The sequence below is a fragment of the Cannabis sativa genome, chromosome 7 (genome assembly GCF_029168945.1).
Source record: "Cannabis sativa cultivar Pink pepper isolate KNU-18-1 chromosome 7, ASM2916894v1, whole genome shotgun sequence".
Taxonomy (NCBI): domain Eukaryota; kingdom Viridiplantae; phylum Streptophyta; class Magnoliopsida; order Rosales; family Cannabaceae; genus Cannabis; species Cannabis sativa.
The window spans coordinates 3501908-3520050 of NC_083607.1; the positions used below are offsets into that span (position 1 = coordinate 3501908).

At 32.2% G+C, this 18143-nt stretch overlaps 3 protein-coding genes across 4 annotated transcripts; 2 read left to right on the forward strand and 1 right to left on the reverse strand.

Annotated features, from left to right (window-relative positions):
- The first annotated feature begins 7716 nt into the window (after positions 1-7716).
- Positions 7717-9399, forward strand: LOC115698034 (cytochrome c). 2 transcript variants are annotated; one of them, XM_030625219.2, is made up of 4 exons: positions 7717-7856; positions 8221-8333; positions 8812-8945; positions 9051-9399. In XM_030625219.2, the coding sequence occupies exons 2-4, from the start codon at positions 8222-8224 to the stop codon at positions 9141-9143; spliced, it is 339 nt and encodes a 112-aa protein (XP_030481079.1). In that variant the 5' UTR covers positions 7717-7856; position 8221; the 3' UTR covers positions 9144-9399. The 2 variants fall into 2 exon arrangements, with proteins under 2 accessions (XP_030481079.1, XP_060957730.1); XM_061101747.1 differs by having other exon boundaries at positions 7744-7853; positions 8219-8333.
- A 1429-nt stretch (positions 9400-10828) lies between these two features.
- On the reverse strand, positions 10829-12685 carry LOC115698321 (uncharacterized). Its single transcript, XM_030625539.2, has one exon. The coding sequence runs from the start codon at positions 12156-12158 to the stop codon at positions 11046-11048; it is 1113 nt and encodes a 370-aa protein (XP_030481399.1). The 5' UTR covers positions 12159-12685; the 3' UTR covers positions 10829-11045.
- A 1682-nt stretch (positions 12686-14367) lies between these two features.
- Positions 14368-16871, forward strand: LOC115696839 (uncharacterized). The gene is made up of 5 exons (XM_030623723.2): positions 14368-15758; positions 15854-16042; positions 16217-16315; positions 16443-16496; positions 16588-16871. The coding sequence occupies exons 1-5, from the start codon at positions 14526-14528 to the stop codon at positions 16600-16602; spliced, it is 1590 nt and encodes a 529-aa protein (XP_030479583.1). The 5' UTR covers positions 14368-14525; the 3' UTR covers positions 16603-16871.
- Positions 16872-18143: the final 1272 nt, after the last annotated feature.

An 18143-nucleotide genomic window follows, 5' to 3' on the forward strand; every position in this document is an offset into this window, starting at 1 on the left:
TATAAGTTCCATTGCTCTGTAACAATTAATTCAACTTCAATAATAATCAAAGCTCTTTCAATTTCGCATTATGGTATCAGAGCAGGGAAAGATATACTTTCCCTGATCGATCCTGCTTACTCCGGTCTCCTTCTCCGGCTTCCTTCTCCTGTGCAGACGTCGCGTTTCTTTGTTCCCTCCGACGTTCTAATCACTGCGTTCATCCCTCTGTTTTCTGTGTTTCATTCATGTCGAATGAAACTCCTTCCGTAATTCAAATGGAAAGTGAAGATCCCAATTCAAAGTCTGTTGATAGTCCTTCTGCTTCTACAGGACATGGAAATCAAGATCTTCAATTCATCAATCACAAAAACCCACTGGAAGATCCATCAAACCCGTATTACCTGCACCATGGCGACAACCCAGGTAACGTTCTTGTCTCTCAACTTCTCACTGGACAAGATAACTATGCTTCTTGGAGTAGAGCTATGCAACTTTCTATATCTGTCAAAAATAAAATTGGGTTCTTGGATGGAAGTATTCCTAAACCAATGACCTCAGATTATACTTTGTATAATGCTTGGGTGAGGAACAATAATATTGTCATTTCTTGGATATTAAACTCGGTTTCAAAAGAAATTTCTTCCAGTATTCTATATGATGAATCTGCTGCCAACATATGGAATGATCTAAAGACTCGGTTTCAACAAAGAAATGGTCCTCACATCTATAATCTTAGAAAGAATCTAATGAATTTGAGACAGGAAGCACAAACAATCAATATATACTTCACCAAGTTGAAGACCATTTGGGAAGAATTAGCCAACTATAGGCCAAATTGCACCTGCAATGGGTGCTCCTGTGGTGGAGTAAAGAAAATGCAAGAATACAATCACATGGAGTATATAATGTCCTTCCTCATGGGACTCTCGGACAACTTCTCTCAAGTTCGTGGGAGCATCCTTTAAATGGATCCTCTTCCTGATGTAAATCGGGTTTTTCACCTTGTCACTCAGGAAGAAAATCAGAGATCAACCATCACTGTAGGAAACGATCCCACAACCAGTCATGCCTTTGCTTTTCAAGGAGATAAAGGGAACAAGAATGATAATCCAAACCAGAAAAATCAAAATCCCAAGAAGGGAAGACCCTTCTGCACACATTGTAACATCCATGGACATACCATTGAAAGATGTTACAAAATCCATGGCTATCCTCCTGGTTTCAAGACAAACAAACAAAAGGAAGGCATGGCAAATCAATTCCACACCAGTGAAGAAAACAAAGAAAAATCAGAGGAAGCTCACACTCTTTTGCCTCAACTAAATGCCAATCAATACCAACAACTACTTAATCTTCTTGCCAATCAACAAACCACTGTGAGTACATGCGATCCTAGCAGTTCAACAGGTAATTCAGGTATAATTCTTACCTATGCCTCATCTAAATTCTTTGACACATCATGGATAATCGATTCTGGAGCAACCAGACATATATGTAATAATCCTAAAATGTTTCAAAGTATTTCTTGCGTGCCCTCAACTAGGTTGATCTTACCAAATAATGAAGCTATAATGGTGAATCAAGGTGGTACTGTTGCTATCTCAAATCAGCTGGTTCTTGAAAACGTTTTATATGTCCCTGGTTTTAAATTTAATATTGTATCTGTTAGTTGTATAACTGGGACTAATGAACTTAAAGTTAAGTTCTATACTGACAGTTTTTGCATCCAGGAAAAACAATCCAAGAATGTGATTGGCAAAGGTAAAGCTTGGAATGGTCTATATGTTCTTGAAGATGGTCAGATTAATACCTGCAACAATATTATTACAGCTGATATGTGGCATTGTCGTTTGGGCCATCCCTCACATAAACGACTGGCCTTACTTTGTAATAAGATTCACTGTAGTATTGACAATATTCATAAACAAACTACTTGTTATGTTTGTCCTTTGGCAAAACAAAAGAAAATACCCTTCTCTAAACATACTGGTTTTGCGGAATCTAAGTTTGATTTAATACATTGTGATACTTGGGGACCCTATCACATTCCCTCACATACCAATCACAAATACTTTCTCACTCTTGTTGATGATAAGACAAGATTTACTTGGATTTTTTTGATGAAACAAAAATCAGATGCTGTGAAAATCATACCTGAATTTTTAGCTTATGTTCAAACCCAATTTAAATGTGTGTTTAAATGTTTCAAGTCTGATAATGCACCTGAATTAATCTTTAAGGATCTCTTTTCAAAATTTGGTATCTTACATGAATTCACATGTGTTGAAACCCCCGAACAAAATGCTATAGCAGAAAGAAAGCATCAACACCTTCTAAATGTTGCTCGGGCTTTATATTTTCAAGCCAAAATGCCCATACACTTCTGGACAGAATGTATACTCACCGCTGCATATTTAATAAATCGAACTCCTACACCAAATCTTGACAACAAGAGCCCCTATGAAGTCCTTTTTGACAAACTGCCTAAGTATGATCAATTGAGGAACTTCGGATGCCTTGTTTTTGCAAGCACTCTTAATGCTCACAGAAACAAATTCTCACCAAGGGCTAGAACTTGTGTTTTCATTGGATATCCACAAGGTGTAAAAGGGTACAAGTTATATGATATTAATACTAAAGAAATTTTTATTTCTAGAAACGTTATTTTTCATGAAAAAATATATCCCTTTCATCGTTTAAATGTCTCACAAACTTACATTGATCCATTCTCCACCATGGTTCTTCCTTCTCCTAACATATCTAATACTGATGTTGATGATTTCCCTGTAATTACAAATGATAATTCCTACACTAATGACTCTTTTGAAGAGCAAGACAACGGACACATTATGGAAACACCAGCAGCATCACCTGCTGAACATGCTTCTGCTGAACAAGAAGCCGAATCTCAGACTCCTCTAGTGCACCCAAGAGAAACCCCTCCTGTTCCCAGGCGCACCAACAGAGTCACCAAAAGACCAACATACTTGCGTGATTATGAATGCCATTCTCTATTACAGGACAAAAATTCTACTCCCCATATTCTTGATAAATTTTTGTCATATGAAAAATTATCTGACACTCATAAAGCCTTTGTTTCTGTCATAACAGCTCTTTTTGAACCTGCTAATTACAGCCAAGCTTCTCAACATCGCATATGGAATCACGCTATGCAGCAAGAATTATTTGCCTTACTCAAAAACAAGACATGGACCTATGTTCGTTTGCCTTCCAACAAGAAAGCCATAGGATGTCGTTGGGTGTATAAAATCAAGCTTAATAGTGACGGTTCTATTGAAAGACACAAAGCCCGTCTTGTCGCTCAAGGATATACTCAACAAGAAGGCTTAGACTTTTTTGACACTTTTTCACCTGTTGCAAAAATGGTCACCTTTAAACTTCTCTTAGCTATTTCTACCATCAAGAAATGGCATACTTTGCAACTTGATGTCAATAACGCGTTTCTAAACGGCGATCTTCATGAAGAAGTATATATGCAACTTCCCCAAGGACTGGTTCTTCCCCCAGAATTTGCCACGAATTCCAATATAGTGTGTAAACTAAATAAATCAATCTATGGCCTAAAGCAATCTTCCCGACAATGGTACAACAAATTGTCTGATGCTCTAATTCAAGAAGGTTTTATTCAATCCCAAGCTGACTATACTTTATTCACAAAGGGTTCCCAAGACGATTTCATTGCCATCTTGGTTTATGTGGATGATATCATCCTTACGGGTCCAAATTTGTCTCTTCTCCATCAATTACAAACTACCTTAAATGACAAATTCTCCCTCAAAGCTCTTGGCACACTCAAATATTTTCTTGGCTTTGAGATAGCCCGTGGACAAGAAGGCTTGGTTCTATCTCAAAGAAAGTACACCTTACAACTCTTGGAAGACAATGGTTTCATCGGTTCTAAACCAGCCAAAGCTCCTATGGATCCAAGAATTAAATTGGATGATCAACAAGGCGAACCCCTTGAACAACCCTCAACATATCGACAACTTGTAGGCAAATTACTATATCTCACTCTCTCGAGACCTGACATCACATTCGCTGTTAATCTACTCAGTCAATTCATGTCTTCTCCTCGAACACCTCATCTCCAAGCAGCACACCATCTTTTACGATACTTAAAAGGAACTCCTGGCCAAGGTTTAATGTACTCTGCTGCTTCTTCCCTACATCTTCGCGGTTATTCTGATTCCAACTGGGCCTCATGTCCGATTACTAGACGTTCCACCACAGGATCTTGCATCTTCCTCGGTGATTGTTTAATTTCCTGGCGCACTAAGAAACAACCAACCGTGTCTCGGAGTTCTGCTGAAGCAGAATATCGCGCCCTTGCTGCCACCGGCAGTGAACTTACATGGTTGCAATACCTGCTTCAAGACCTTCAAATTCCCCAACATCAACCGGCTTTTATATACTGTGACAATAAATCAGCTATCCACATTGCAAACAATCCCACTTTCCATGAGAGAACAAAACACATTGAGTTGGACTGCCATTTTATTCGTGACAAAATCAACAAAGCAAAATTGCGTCTCAGCCCTGTCAACACAAACCAGCAACTTGCAGATGCGTTTACCAAGCCCCTTGCCTCTACTATACTCAATTCTCACATAGGCAAGATGGCTGTATACGATGTATACCGTCCATCTTGAGGGGGGGGGGGGGTATTAAATTTACAAATCAAGTTGGCTCGTGGCTCCTGACTCCTTTAGTTTTGTTCACTCCTTTAGTTTTGTTCTCAGTTAGTTAACTGAATTAACTAACTGTTTTTCCCCTTTTCTTGGGATGTTTAGTTGTGTCAGAGAGTTAGTTAATTCAGTTAACTTCTCTCCCTTAGCTGGTTTTGATCACAGCCTTTGTATATATATATATATATATAGGTTCCATTGCTCTGTAACAATTAATTCAACTTCAATAATAATCAAAGCTCTTTCAATTCCGCATTAATCTTTGTTTGTTTAGTGTGGATTCCTTTGGGATAGGCCTCAACCTTTTAAGTGTTTTCCACCCAAGGGTTAGCTTTCTCAGCCACTCATTTTCAGGGCCTTTCCAACCATTAGTGCTAAACTAAAACAATCACAAGTTTAAAAAGTAACATCTCAAAAAAAAAAAAAAAAATGAACCAATTATAAATTATGCATTTTGTATTTGGTAGTAAGTTTGCATGTATTGTCAATGACTCTTTTAAGTATTACTCCAAAGAATTTTCTTAAAAGATTCTATTGTACTATTAAGAGGTCTTTTGTCTAATTCATGTTAATTTTGTCAATGTACTAATATGTTACCAAACTATGAGAGAAATTTATCAAACTAACCATTTGAAATATTAAAATTTATAAAATAACTTCACTTAATTTACTCTATGAGATTATGATGGTCGCACTTTGTAAATTCATGGTCATTTTGCAACTATAATAGTCGTTTATAGTCGCACAATGTAACTCACGGTTGATTTTGCAATCATTAATGATTATTTTGCAAATAAAAGTTTTTATAAAGTTATTTTATTAATAATTTTTTTTTATATAAAAATGTATTAAATTGTGCTTTCTAAACTTTGAAATACTAAAATACTAAAATTTGCTAAATAGTTTCACTTAATTAACCATCATGATGATCACACAGTATAAATTTATGCTTGTTTTGCAATTATAATAATTATTTATGGTGGCACAACACAATTTAACAATTATAAAAAATTATTTTGCTAATAAATTCTTTTATAAAAACTATTTTTACAAACCACTCCTCAACTTTTATTGTTTTTTTTTTATTTATTTAAGCGTTTATATATTACAACCATATTTTAAGTGGGACTCGAATCCAGGACCTCCAATACATACCCACTTATAGCCACTTGAGCTAGCTCAAGTGGTTAACTTTTATTGTCAAAATTATAAAACTAGACAACTTAATTTGTGTATTTATTTTATATGTAATAAAGTTCAAAACTAAAGGTCATTTTGTATATAATATTCAGAAAAATATAAATTATTTATAAATTTATAATAGGGAAAAAAACAAAAAAATACAAAAAAGGAAAAAAAATTACAAAAATACTTTGGGCCGGCCCATTAAACATTTATACAGTCCACATACAAATATTTACAAAAATACCACATGCACTAAGCCTTCAGCTGTACAGAGCGAACCATGAAGATGAAAATACGCGCTCGTTTCAAAACTGCAAAACAACCAAAATGAAACCAAAACGAGAAAAATACAACTATTAATTCAATTGATCTGATTCAAATAAAACTGATGAAAAAGCACAATGACCACAACTATATTAAATTGAATTAAGTGTTGTGGTTTTTCAAGTTGATTTACAGTTGCATCATTATTTTATATTAGTTTAATTCAATTGTTTGCAAGAATTTATTTTGGAAATAAGAAAAGGAGAAAACACTTTGAGAAATAGTTAGTTTCTGAAATAAATTTAAACGTTTCTTAATATTTTCATTTTAGTTTTATTATAGTTTATTAACAGCAATAAATATAAATTGTAAATAAACAAGTATACAAACTATAATAAAACTATAAAAAAACTAAAAACAAACTGACAAGCAGAAACAACTCTACGAATATAAACTACAAACATCTAAATCGAATTGTTACCTAAAAAAGAACAGCAAACAACTATACTTAATAATATTCCCAAAACACATCATACATAAACATATTAAACTATTAAAAAACTAGAAAAAAAAAAAACTAAAACCCACTGATTAGAGACACTAAAACAAAAACAAATGTTTCAAAATATCTAAAAAAAACTAGAAACACAAACAGAACATAAAACACAACAAAAATGAAACGAAAGTAATAAGAAACAAACTAAAATGCCAAACCCAAGAACAAAATAAAATTGATTAAACAAAATTAAAGTCCTAAAAATCCAAAGAAAACCAAACGAAATTTTAAAATGAAAAACCTAAAATATCACAAACCAGAAAAAACCAAAACGATGAAATGGAAATACAAGAAAATGTTTAAAATGGGGGGAAACGAAAATGAAACCGAAAACAAACCTCAGTTCGAACAAAGAAGACCAACATTATTGTTTTTCCCATAAACATCTTCAGCCATTTTTTCTTGCACACGGACCTTTGTTTTCTTCTTAGGAGGAGCTCTCCCACGCTTCGTTAATGGAGGAGCAAAATCAGAGTCTTCCTCCTCAATAAAAGGACGTTTTCCCTTAGCTTTATTAGCTAGTGATTTCAAACCCATTTTGAATTTTTTTTTTTGAACAGGGGAAGGAGATGAAGAAGAACGGGTCACATCCATTTTATATAAAGATTGGGAAACAAAAAGAAAGAGAGAAAAAGGTTATGGGATGGTTTAGTGGGAGTTGAAAAAATTTGGAAGAACAAAAATGAGAGGGAAAATGGTTGAGTAATCGTGGGGAGTTAAAGGTTCAACAATGGAGGTTATTTGTTATTTCAAAAAAAAAAAAAAAACTGAAATGAAATAAAAAAATCAAAGGAAAACAAAAGAAAAAGAGAGAGGGAAGTGATTGAGGGATGCATGATGGTTGATAGGTGAGTTGACGTGACTGGTGCATAGATGTGATGTGTATGTGGTATATGTGTAATAAAATATAAAGAAAAGGTAAAAAAGTTGCTTTAACCGTGTGTAGGTTTATATGTAATAAAGTGTATAATTTGTATTTTTGGTGTAAAAATTTCTTTATAATATTATATATAATTTTTAACTTTTTATATATTATATATTATTACATATAGCAATCTAGTTACCATTTAATATTCTAAAAAAAACCCTAATAGCCATCTCTCTCTCCATCGCGTACGATCCATTCGCAGACGATCGACGACAGCAAACGGCAACAACTCACGGTAAATCTTTTACTTATTTGTTCTTCTAAATTGATTTCCGATCTGGGTTTCTATTCTTCTTTTTTGGGATTCTGTTTTTGAATTGTTGATCAAAATCAAATATAACTTTTAATTTTTCTGAATTTGTATCATTTTCAATCTGAATCACAATTTTTTGTGCATAGAGGTCAATATGTATATATAGTTTCAAAGTTTTAAGTATTATTCATGAAATATTACATATAAAATAGCAAGAACCTTCCTCTACGGTCGGAATAGCGAACACGTGCTTTCGATTATGGTTTTCATAGATTTTCAGAATTGGAGATATTTTGTTAGTTTTGCAAATGCTTGTAGAGTTGTTATTGATTTACAATCTTGTTAGTATGGCATCCTTCGACGAAGCTCCTCCCGGAAATTCGAAGACAGGGGAGAAAATTTTCAGGACCAAGTGCGCTCAATGCCACACTGTTGATAAAGGGGCCGGTCACAAGCAAGGTACCTTTGGATCTAACATTAAGAAAATTGATTCAGAAAATTTACGAATTTCATGCTCTTTGTTTGGATTTGTTTTCTATTAAGAAAATTTGAGATCGGGATGCTTTGATTCAGCTCAGATATTTCTTGTTTGATGTATTAATGGATTTTGTATATGAGTATCAAAAGGAAGGCTTTTTTATGGGGCTGTCATTGTTAGTTTTTATATTTACGAAATGCCCTTTATAGCAGAATGTAAAATATTGAGTGGATACTGTGAAATTTGTCAAATTTTCCAATTAATTTAAGATGATAAGGTTTGTTTTTTTTTATTTTTTTACAAAGTAGTTGTTGATGATCCTAAATAATGGATTGACACAAGTTGGGACAGGCCTTTTGGACTTGGGACTTATGTGGTCTGTTTCTAAGTAGTTAATCTGTTGTTTGGAGTATGGTCCTGATTCACTTATGTGCCTAAATAATGTGATGATTATGTCAGGACCCAATTTGAATGGGTTGTTTGGAAGGCAGTCTGGAACAACTGCTGGATATTCTTACTCAGCTGCTAACAAGAACATGGCTGTGACTTGGGAGGAAAAGACTTTGTATGATTACTTGCTAAATCCCAAGAAGGTAATGACTTGTTCTTTCTTCTTCCAACTATTCTCATACTTTGTTTGTTTATTGTATTCTCAAATGATTATCAATATTGATCCCTGGACTACCCTTGTTCTCCAGTACATTCCTGGAACTAAGATGGTCTTCCCTGGACTGAAGAAACCACAGGATCGTGCCGACCTTATTGCATATTTGAAGGAATCTACTGCTTGATATTTTCATCCATTGCCTATTCCATTTTGTAGTTCAACAAATTATTCACACATAGCGCTTCACAAGCAATTTTTTTTTCCTTTGATTTACTAATAAAACTCGAGACTTTTAAGGGCTGTAATGCTTCTTTCTCGTGGATTTTTCTTTTCTTTTTCCTATGGATTCTCTAGGAAGAGGAAGAAGTTGCTGTAATCGGCACATTAAACATTCATTTTGCTTACAATTTTATGAATATTGTGGTACACCATTTTACTTATGGGTGGATTGATCTTTTCATCTTGATGTCAATGCTGTTACAGGTTAGTATCCTGTTTATTTTTATCTACACAAGATTCTGAATAGCAACAATGCAATTACCTGGCTGAAAATTGTGTTTTTTTTTTCTTTTGATAACTGAAATCTTTCATTGAAAGAAACCCAGAGGAAGGAATAAACAAAACAAACAAGGGTAGTTCATGGTAGCAGCAAAGGGTGTCACCTCCCTAGATAGACGATGGTAACTTCGAGTTCTCTAAAGAAATAACTCATATTTTATAGACGGAAAAATAGTGTAGCTTGTCTATTAAAATATTAATAAAATAATACAAAAAATGTGGAAAATATTTATTGGTTGATTTTGAAGTATTGATGATGATTTATGGTTAAAATGACTCAAGAAGATAATTGTCAATTTTTGGAGTTTGAATTGTGTCTATTGGATCGTCTTCTCAATGCGCACTATTTTTTTCATAGTGCGGTTTGATATTTTGAATTTAATTCAATCCGTATAATATAATTCAATCCGTATAATATAATGAATACAAATAAATAAGACACAATAACACAAAATATAAGATATACTAACCGGTTATATTTATCATCTAGTTAAAAATTTGAGATTAAAAAACACACAAAAATTAGTTAAATCAAAAATTGGTTCCTTAAATTAAATAAATGAAAAATCGGTTCATGAAATAACTAAATTAATAATAGAGTTCTCGAATTAATTAAATAAAAAACTAGTTTCTAAAATAATAATTCAATAATCGTTTTCTTAAATAACTAAACCAAAAATCAATTGAGAAACAACACAAATAAAATATAACACGATCTTTGCAACCTACTAGCAAACACATGGTTTGAGTCAATCTTTAAATATGTTAGCATGAAAAAAAAAAACAATATTAAGAAAATATTAAATATTGGTTAAAATTAATAATAATAAAAAAAGTTATATACAAATAAGAAGGAATCAGTTCAAAAAATACCGAGATATAAATTAAAATAGAACCGTTTTCAACAAAATGAGTAAAAACAAACACACAATAATTCTAATTAAAAATAAGAGAGAATCAGTTCTAAAAATACTGAGACATAAATTAACAAAATGAGTAAAATCGTACAACACACAATAACTCAAAAATCAATTATAATGAAAAAAATATATATTATAAATCATACCATATCATAAAAACTAATACATTTCTTAAAAAATCCTTTCAAAATAAGACTTTTGTCTTTAGTTCAATTTTCAAATATGTTGGCTAGAAAATATAAAACATAAAAACTCACTTTTTTAATGTGTTGAATCTTTGGCCAATCTTCTTACTCCAACCAACATATCTTCAATCTCTAAAACATCATTGTAATATTATATAGCAGTCACATTATATGAAATGTCTTCTTAAATTAAAACTAATCATATTACATAAAACCAAAACTCACATTCTAAGTTCTAACATAATTTTCAAAGAAGTGAAAAACAAGAAAGGAGAAACATATCAATTATGACAAATGCTAAAAAATACTATTAGTATTTACTACATTGTTTCGTATCAATACTTTTAAAATATATTACTAATTAATTATAAAACACCACCTATAAATAACATAAAACCCTCTATACCCCATAACAATACTCTATCAATTAGTCTTCTTATCAACATTGGTGATGAGTTGACCCATTTGAAATCTCCAAAACATGAAATAAGCCAAACCCAACCCAAGTAACACAAATATCCAAACACTATCTTCTCTATTCTCCTTCTCTGACATCACTTCCTCTATTCCGAAACTACCCCTACCCCAATTTCCCATAAAAGCCTCCAACACATGTCCATATACCACATATACCCTCCCATCATTCCCAACAGTCAAAGAAGTGGGAAACCTATCTTCATCAAGGGTAGTTTCGTCATATACCACTCCTTCACCCCAACTGTCTTGGCTTTTCAACATCCAAACCTTTTTAGGCGAGTTCACCAAAACGACACCGTCTTTTCGAATAGTCATTCCATCAGCCAAAGGCATATCTTCATTTAAAATTACCAAATTACCCTTACCGCTATCCTCATTGACTTTGAACATTTTCCCAGTATTGCTCTGAACCACCAAAAGGTAACCTTTGCTTGAGTAAACGATGCCGTTTAAGCCGCAGAAACTGAACGGAGATTCTCGATCGACGGGATAAGCACTGAAGATCGGCGATTTTGAGAAAATTGAAGCTTCTCCTTGGTCGTTAACTTTCCATATATAGTTACCGATTGAGTTTGTGACGTAAGCGTTGCCTTTGAAATCAACCGCGACGGCGTTCGCAGTCGGGCGTTTTAGATCACCTTCGTCGTTGGGAAGAAGAGAGAGGAAAACTCGGCGGCGCGTGCGAAGGTCGTAGGCGGCTAGAGCGTCGAATTGAGGAAGCGGTTCGACGGCGTGGATGGCCGCTAGAAGGCGATTGTTGACGGTGTCGATGGTGAGGCCAAGTATGGTGACGTTTTCCGGTAAATCGGGATCGTGAATTAGGGTTTCGACGACGCCAGCGTCGGAGACGGAAACTAGGGTTCGGTCACGTGCGGAGCCGAGGATGAAGTGTTGGGCGGATGGGTCCCACGTGATTCCTTCTGGGTAGAGATTTGGGGATCGGAAATTGATTATGTGGGGCTTTCGGGCTTGGATTTGGGTTGGGCCTTGGCCCAATAACATTAGGAGGAAAATGAGAGCGGAGAATGACATTGATCGAGTCATGATGGTATTAATCATTGGTTTGATTGAGTTGCTTTGGTTCGACTTTGGATTATATAGACTTGTTTTCTTGTCAAGGAATTCACTATAAAGTTTTCTTGTCAAACATTTATTAGAAAATTTTATTAAAATAAGGTTTAGTTCTCTTTCTCCTAATTGTAATAGGATTAGGAAGACAATGTAACTTTCAAATTTAAAAAGATATTATCTTTATTAAAAATTTAATTGGTAATAAAAGGATAACAAATAAATAATAAATCAGATGAGTAACCAAAAAAACCAATTCCACAAACCCCTTTGGTAGGTCCACAAGAAATTCAATTTCTATCCCTTCTAAAAATGTTCATGATAATTTAATTAGTATTGTGTTCAACAATATATTTTAAACCTTGCACTTTTTAATGGAATATTTCTGCTTTCTTTTAAAAGAAAAAAAAAATTCAATGTTTATCCCTACTAAAAAATGTAATCTTCCATTTTTTGTTGGGAGAGAGAGCATATATTTTTATGCTTCACAATATGTGTGATAACCAATAAAATAAACATATTATTTCAATGAATAAATAATTTTTTTTCTCTCCTTCGTTAACATAATAAGCAATGTGGAAAACCACTTAAAGCATCAAAATTTAAAACTTGAAGAGCATCAAATCAACTAAACTCTTTATAGAAACTTGAAAGCATAAGAGATGTTAGCTTATGGTTAGAGAAATAGGAGTGAGTAGTGAGTGAGCGAGGCCTTTGCGTGTGTAAGAGAGTAAACTCACCAATCATCATACATCTTCGGTTTTCTGCTAAAGCTACCAAATGAAAGCTTAGGAAAACAAGTAATGTAAGCAACTAACAGGTTTTATCCCACATCGACTAAGGAGTTAGAAAAGCAGATCTACCAGCTGTAAAAGACAAGCTTGTCGAATACTGAAACATATTTTTCTGTCTTCTCTAAAATTAAGTAAAGTATTTGTTCTTTTATATGTGCAGCATTTGTTTTTGAAGGAACAGCACGATCATATAATAATGTTATGAGTTTCTATAATGAACAGTGTAAAATACCTTATAAACAAACTATTTTACAGTAGTTGTCACTGTAAATATGGTACTAATATAAATATTTTTAATTTAATTTTTTAAAATAACATATATATATTTATTTTAATTTTTTAAAAGCAATTAATAAAAATAAATATAAAAATAAAATTAAATATATTATTTTTAATGAACAATTTTATTAATAACAATAAATTAAAATGGGATTAAAATTAGGAAAACAAATCAAATAATCAATCTTATTATTCCCAAATTGTTTGAAAAAAAAAAAAACTAAAAATAAAATTAAATGAAAAAGATTGCAGCATCATAGTTAATTTTATAAGAAATGTATATTTAGTTTCATCTACTGCTATAGCAATAGAGACTGTTCATTCAATCTTGTAGCTTAAGCATTATGCACGACCAAGTTGAACCAATGCCTTAAGAAAAATAGAGAAAAACAGACAATCTCTTGTACGTTGAACCAATGCCTTAAGAAAAATAGAGAAAAACAGACAATCTCTTGTACCTATAAATTTTAATAACGAGAAACTCTAATTATTTTAATGGATTAATATTATTTCGAACTCAGTATTTTACAAAAATTACTAATTGAACCATCTGTTTTGTTAAATGATAAAAAAAATTTTGTATTTTTTAAAATAGTACAAATATGACACTGAGTTAAATTTTTGACAATCTTTTTTATATATAATATAACCAATTTAAAGATAATTTTAATCGTGAACTAATGTAGAAAACGTAATCAGTTTTTTCATAACACTTCTATACCAAGTCATTAATAAGTTATATTTTGAGAAAAAAAATACTTCAAAATACTATTTAGTATTATTTTAAAAATTTCAAGTCTAATATATCATTTTATAAAATAAAGTGTCTAATTAATAACTTCTACCGAAATTAAATTAAGAAACACAATGAAATAATCATATTTTGGGGGAGAATTGTTATATTCAGGACTAGTAACACTTTCTATATGTGATCAGGGACGAACCTACTTATGTTAATGTGGAGTCTATAGCCCTACTAATAAAAGTATTGCTTTTTTAAAAAAATTAAATTATTTTTTTTTTAATTTAATAATTATAGACTACAATAATAAAAAAAATCCCACAAAATTAAATAAATATAGTAAGAATGATTATAATATATGTATAAATATAGTAAAAGTGATTGGTTACTAATATTTTTTAAAAATTATTAATATGAAATTCTATCATTAATTAGAGTCATTTAGCAATTCTCTATTTTGGGTATCTTTATTATATCAATATGGTTGCAAATTGGAATTGCATGATATAATCCCAATTCATTAAGCAACGTATCATCATCATCATGATTCATCACCGTTCTCCTCCTCGCCGTTGGCGCCGCCGCCGCCGTCGTCGTCGTACGATCACGGATCATCCCCTTCCGGAACCACTCATTCAAACCATATTGAAACTTCTTCCTCCCAAAGACGCAATTCGAGCTTCTCTAACCTCGAAGCTATGGCGATCGGCTTGGATTGCATCTCCACTCTTCGAATTTGACGAACAAACCCTACCTTTCAAACAAGCAGATTTCTACGACTATGTGGAACGCACATTGGCACTCTGGCTCAACCACTGCGACGATCATACACTTAAGATGGAAAAGCTTTCTCTCTGTTCTGACCTCGGTAAAGATGGTATATTCTTTCCTCGCCTTATTGAATTTGTTTCCATAGCCACAAACCGTAACGTAAAAATCATACAACTTCAAAATCGCTCTAAAGTATATTCTGGTATGATCTCGTCTAATGATTCTTTATGGTCGTTGTTTTCTGCCTGCAAATCGCTCGATGTTTTGTCAATGAATTGTTTTGAATTATCATTAGGGAATTCATTACCAGTAATCTCTTCTGTAAAGAAGCTTCATTTGAGTTGTGTAGGTATAGATGAAAGTAGCTTAAAGAATCTGTTATCTAGTCTTCCTTTGTTAGAAGAATTAGAAGTTGTGTTTTGCTTTCGTTTCACTGAGTTACTTATTTCGTGCCCTAAACTCAAAATATTGGTGGCAAATATGTTTGGTAATACAGCCAAATATATCTCCATTGATGCTATGAATCTCCAATCTTTCACTTACATTAGGAGTTTGAATTCCCGTGGAAGTGTTAGATTTTTGAAAAATTGTAAATTTTTGAAGAGTATGATCATTGAGAATACCACATTTCATACCGCTGATGAATTTGAGGAATGTCTTTCTCAAATTCCCTTTCTTGAGTATTTGAATCTTGAGTGTTGTCACATGGTTGAGGAGAAGGAGGGTGTTCAGATTTCTCATTCCAATCTCAAAAGTTTGGTGGTGAGAAGATGTTTTAGTCTTCACAAAGCTGAATTCAACACACCCAACCTTCGATTCTTCGAATATTCTGGCGCCGTTATTACCTTGTTTAAAATTAGATATTGTTCTGGGAAACTCAATGCAAAAATTGAGTTGTACACAGGTTATCTTGATGGAACAGAGTGGTTTTGGTTTGTTAAGCTGAGAAACTTTGTTGAAATCTTTTGTGACTGTGAAGTATTGTCTATGGCTCTTCATATAGAGGTAAACTAATATAATATTGATAGTGTTATATAGACTTTGTTTTATTTCTACAATTCAATTCAATCTAAGTTTATACATCTTTTTTTATGGTTCAGGGATTTCCTGAAGAACTGAGAAATAATGATATGCTTCCTGACCCCTTTTTTGAGCTGAGGCATTTGAATATCTCGAGTTCACGGTACCTAATTTCACAATATGCCAATTTCTTTGATCCCTTGGTTAAGATTTTCCCTTGTGTGGAAACCCTTAAAATGAAGACACGTGATTGTGCTATCTCCATTGAGGTACTTACTAATGATCTGTTGTGGAAAACATTGATCATTTTGATAGAATTTGAATCATCATCATTTTTCTATAAGAACAATTATTTATATGTGTATCATTGTGTATATATCATTTATTAAGTTCACTTCTTTTGGTTTGCATTTCATTTTATGATCTTCATTTATTAATTGCAGTTTGATGAAGATAGAGATTTTACTTACAACTGGAAATCCCTTACATCGGCTTCAAATAATGATGGCCATATCAAAGAATCCGTGGAAGCAATTGTGAATGTGAGCCAAATTCAATCATTTACATGTAGCTTAATAATTTGATATGGTCTTGGTCTCCTCCAAATTAAATGTTTGCCATCTGAATATGCTATTGCTAACCATGCTAACTAAGCTAATTATGTTTCAGTCCCTTAGCTATTCAGAGGAGCAAAACTCTGCAAATGAATACTCTGAGATGGATGTAAGAGGTTTATGAACTGTGATTTTGATTTATAATATTTCCTTTTGCTCAGTCAAATTAATATGGATGTTTTTATATGCTTAAAATGCAGGTAGAAATGGAGTGAACATTTCGAATCTGCACTTTGGGCTTGAGTTATCTGGTTAAATAAAATAAAAAAGTTTTAGAAAGAATAGTAAAATCAAGTATCTTCAATTTTGAATTATTTTATACTAATATTTTTATCCAAATTAGTTAAATGCTAAACTTTTTCTTTTTCTTCAAATGTTCAAAAATAATCTTTTTAAGTATTATTTTTTTGTCACAACTATTTTAGTAGGTATTTGAATTATAATAACTAATAAATAGAACTATTTTAATATAGTTGTAATTTAAAGTAACATGGCGAAGAGGTATAAAATAATCAAGAGTATATAACTATATATGTAGTGGTAAGGGTGTTAAAATGAGTCAGACGTGATAATACGATTCAAAATCCGCAAGAAATTAACAGGTTGGTTTTGGATTATTTTTTGAGTTAACATGTCTAACTTGTTTAATAAAGGGATCGTGTTTGTGTTGATACATCTACTAATTTGTTATTGACTTATTTAAAATTAATTAGGATTTCAACATATTATAAACGTATTAAATATGTTATAAACATTTTAATCAAGTCACAACAAATTGATGGGTTGGTTTGTAGTAACAATATTTATTTATAAACGAGTTTTACTGGTCGTATTGTGTCAAGCTATTTATAAACGGGCATATTTGAGTTTTAGTTCTTAATTCGGTTATTAAATAAATTTTATTCGGATCAAACATATACTTGTAATACATGAATCTCGACACGACATGACACAAACACGACCAGTAAACACGAATTGTCACCTCTATGTAGTAGTAAATATTCCCGAAACACTTCACTCTACTTAGCACTATAAAAGACTTAGTCTCAAGAGAGATGACTCATCCCATGAAGTAAGGGAAGCAACTTATCTGAACTAGGTAAGAAGGCGACATGGAGAAAGGGAACACTGAGGATTGTTGTTCACTAGGATCAAATGTGGGATAATTTAAATAAAAATACAAAAATACGGTATGTATGGAGTTTTCAACAGTTTTACCGTTTTTAAATTTTATTTACATAAATACGGTTTTTTGGTGTACTTTTATGTTGTATTCTTATTATTTTGTTGTACATTTTTTATTATTTGTATATTATTTTTTATGTTATTTATTGTTGTTTTAATGTTATTTTCTGTTATTTTTATGTTATTTTTTTATTGTTTGTTTGTGTTTTTATAAAAATATGCCAAGGGCCGACCCTAACTCCCTATAATAGAGAATAGATAGAGATTTTTAATTTTTTGGTAATTTTTTTTAATAATTTTTAATCAAAAGCATCATTATTTTATTAAATTAATTTATATTTATCAAATTTAAATTATGAAATATTATTAAAATAATCAAATACTAATTAAAATAAAAAAAAATGAGGAAAATAAAAAAATGATTCATTTGTTATTAAAGCATCATTTTTTTGCAACATATTTTTGAAAAATATTTTTACTTTTTTAATTTTAAAAGCAGAAAAATATTTTGAGGCTGACCGTGTTTTTAGTGGTGTTGAGTTACCTACTGTAATTGCTTCCTTTGTTTTGG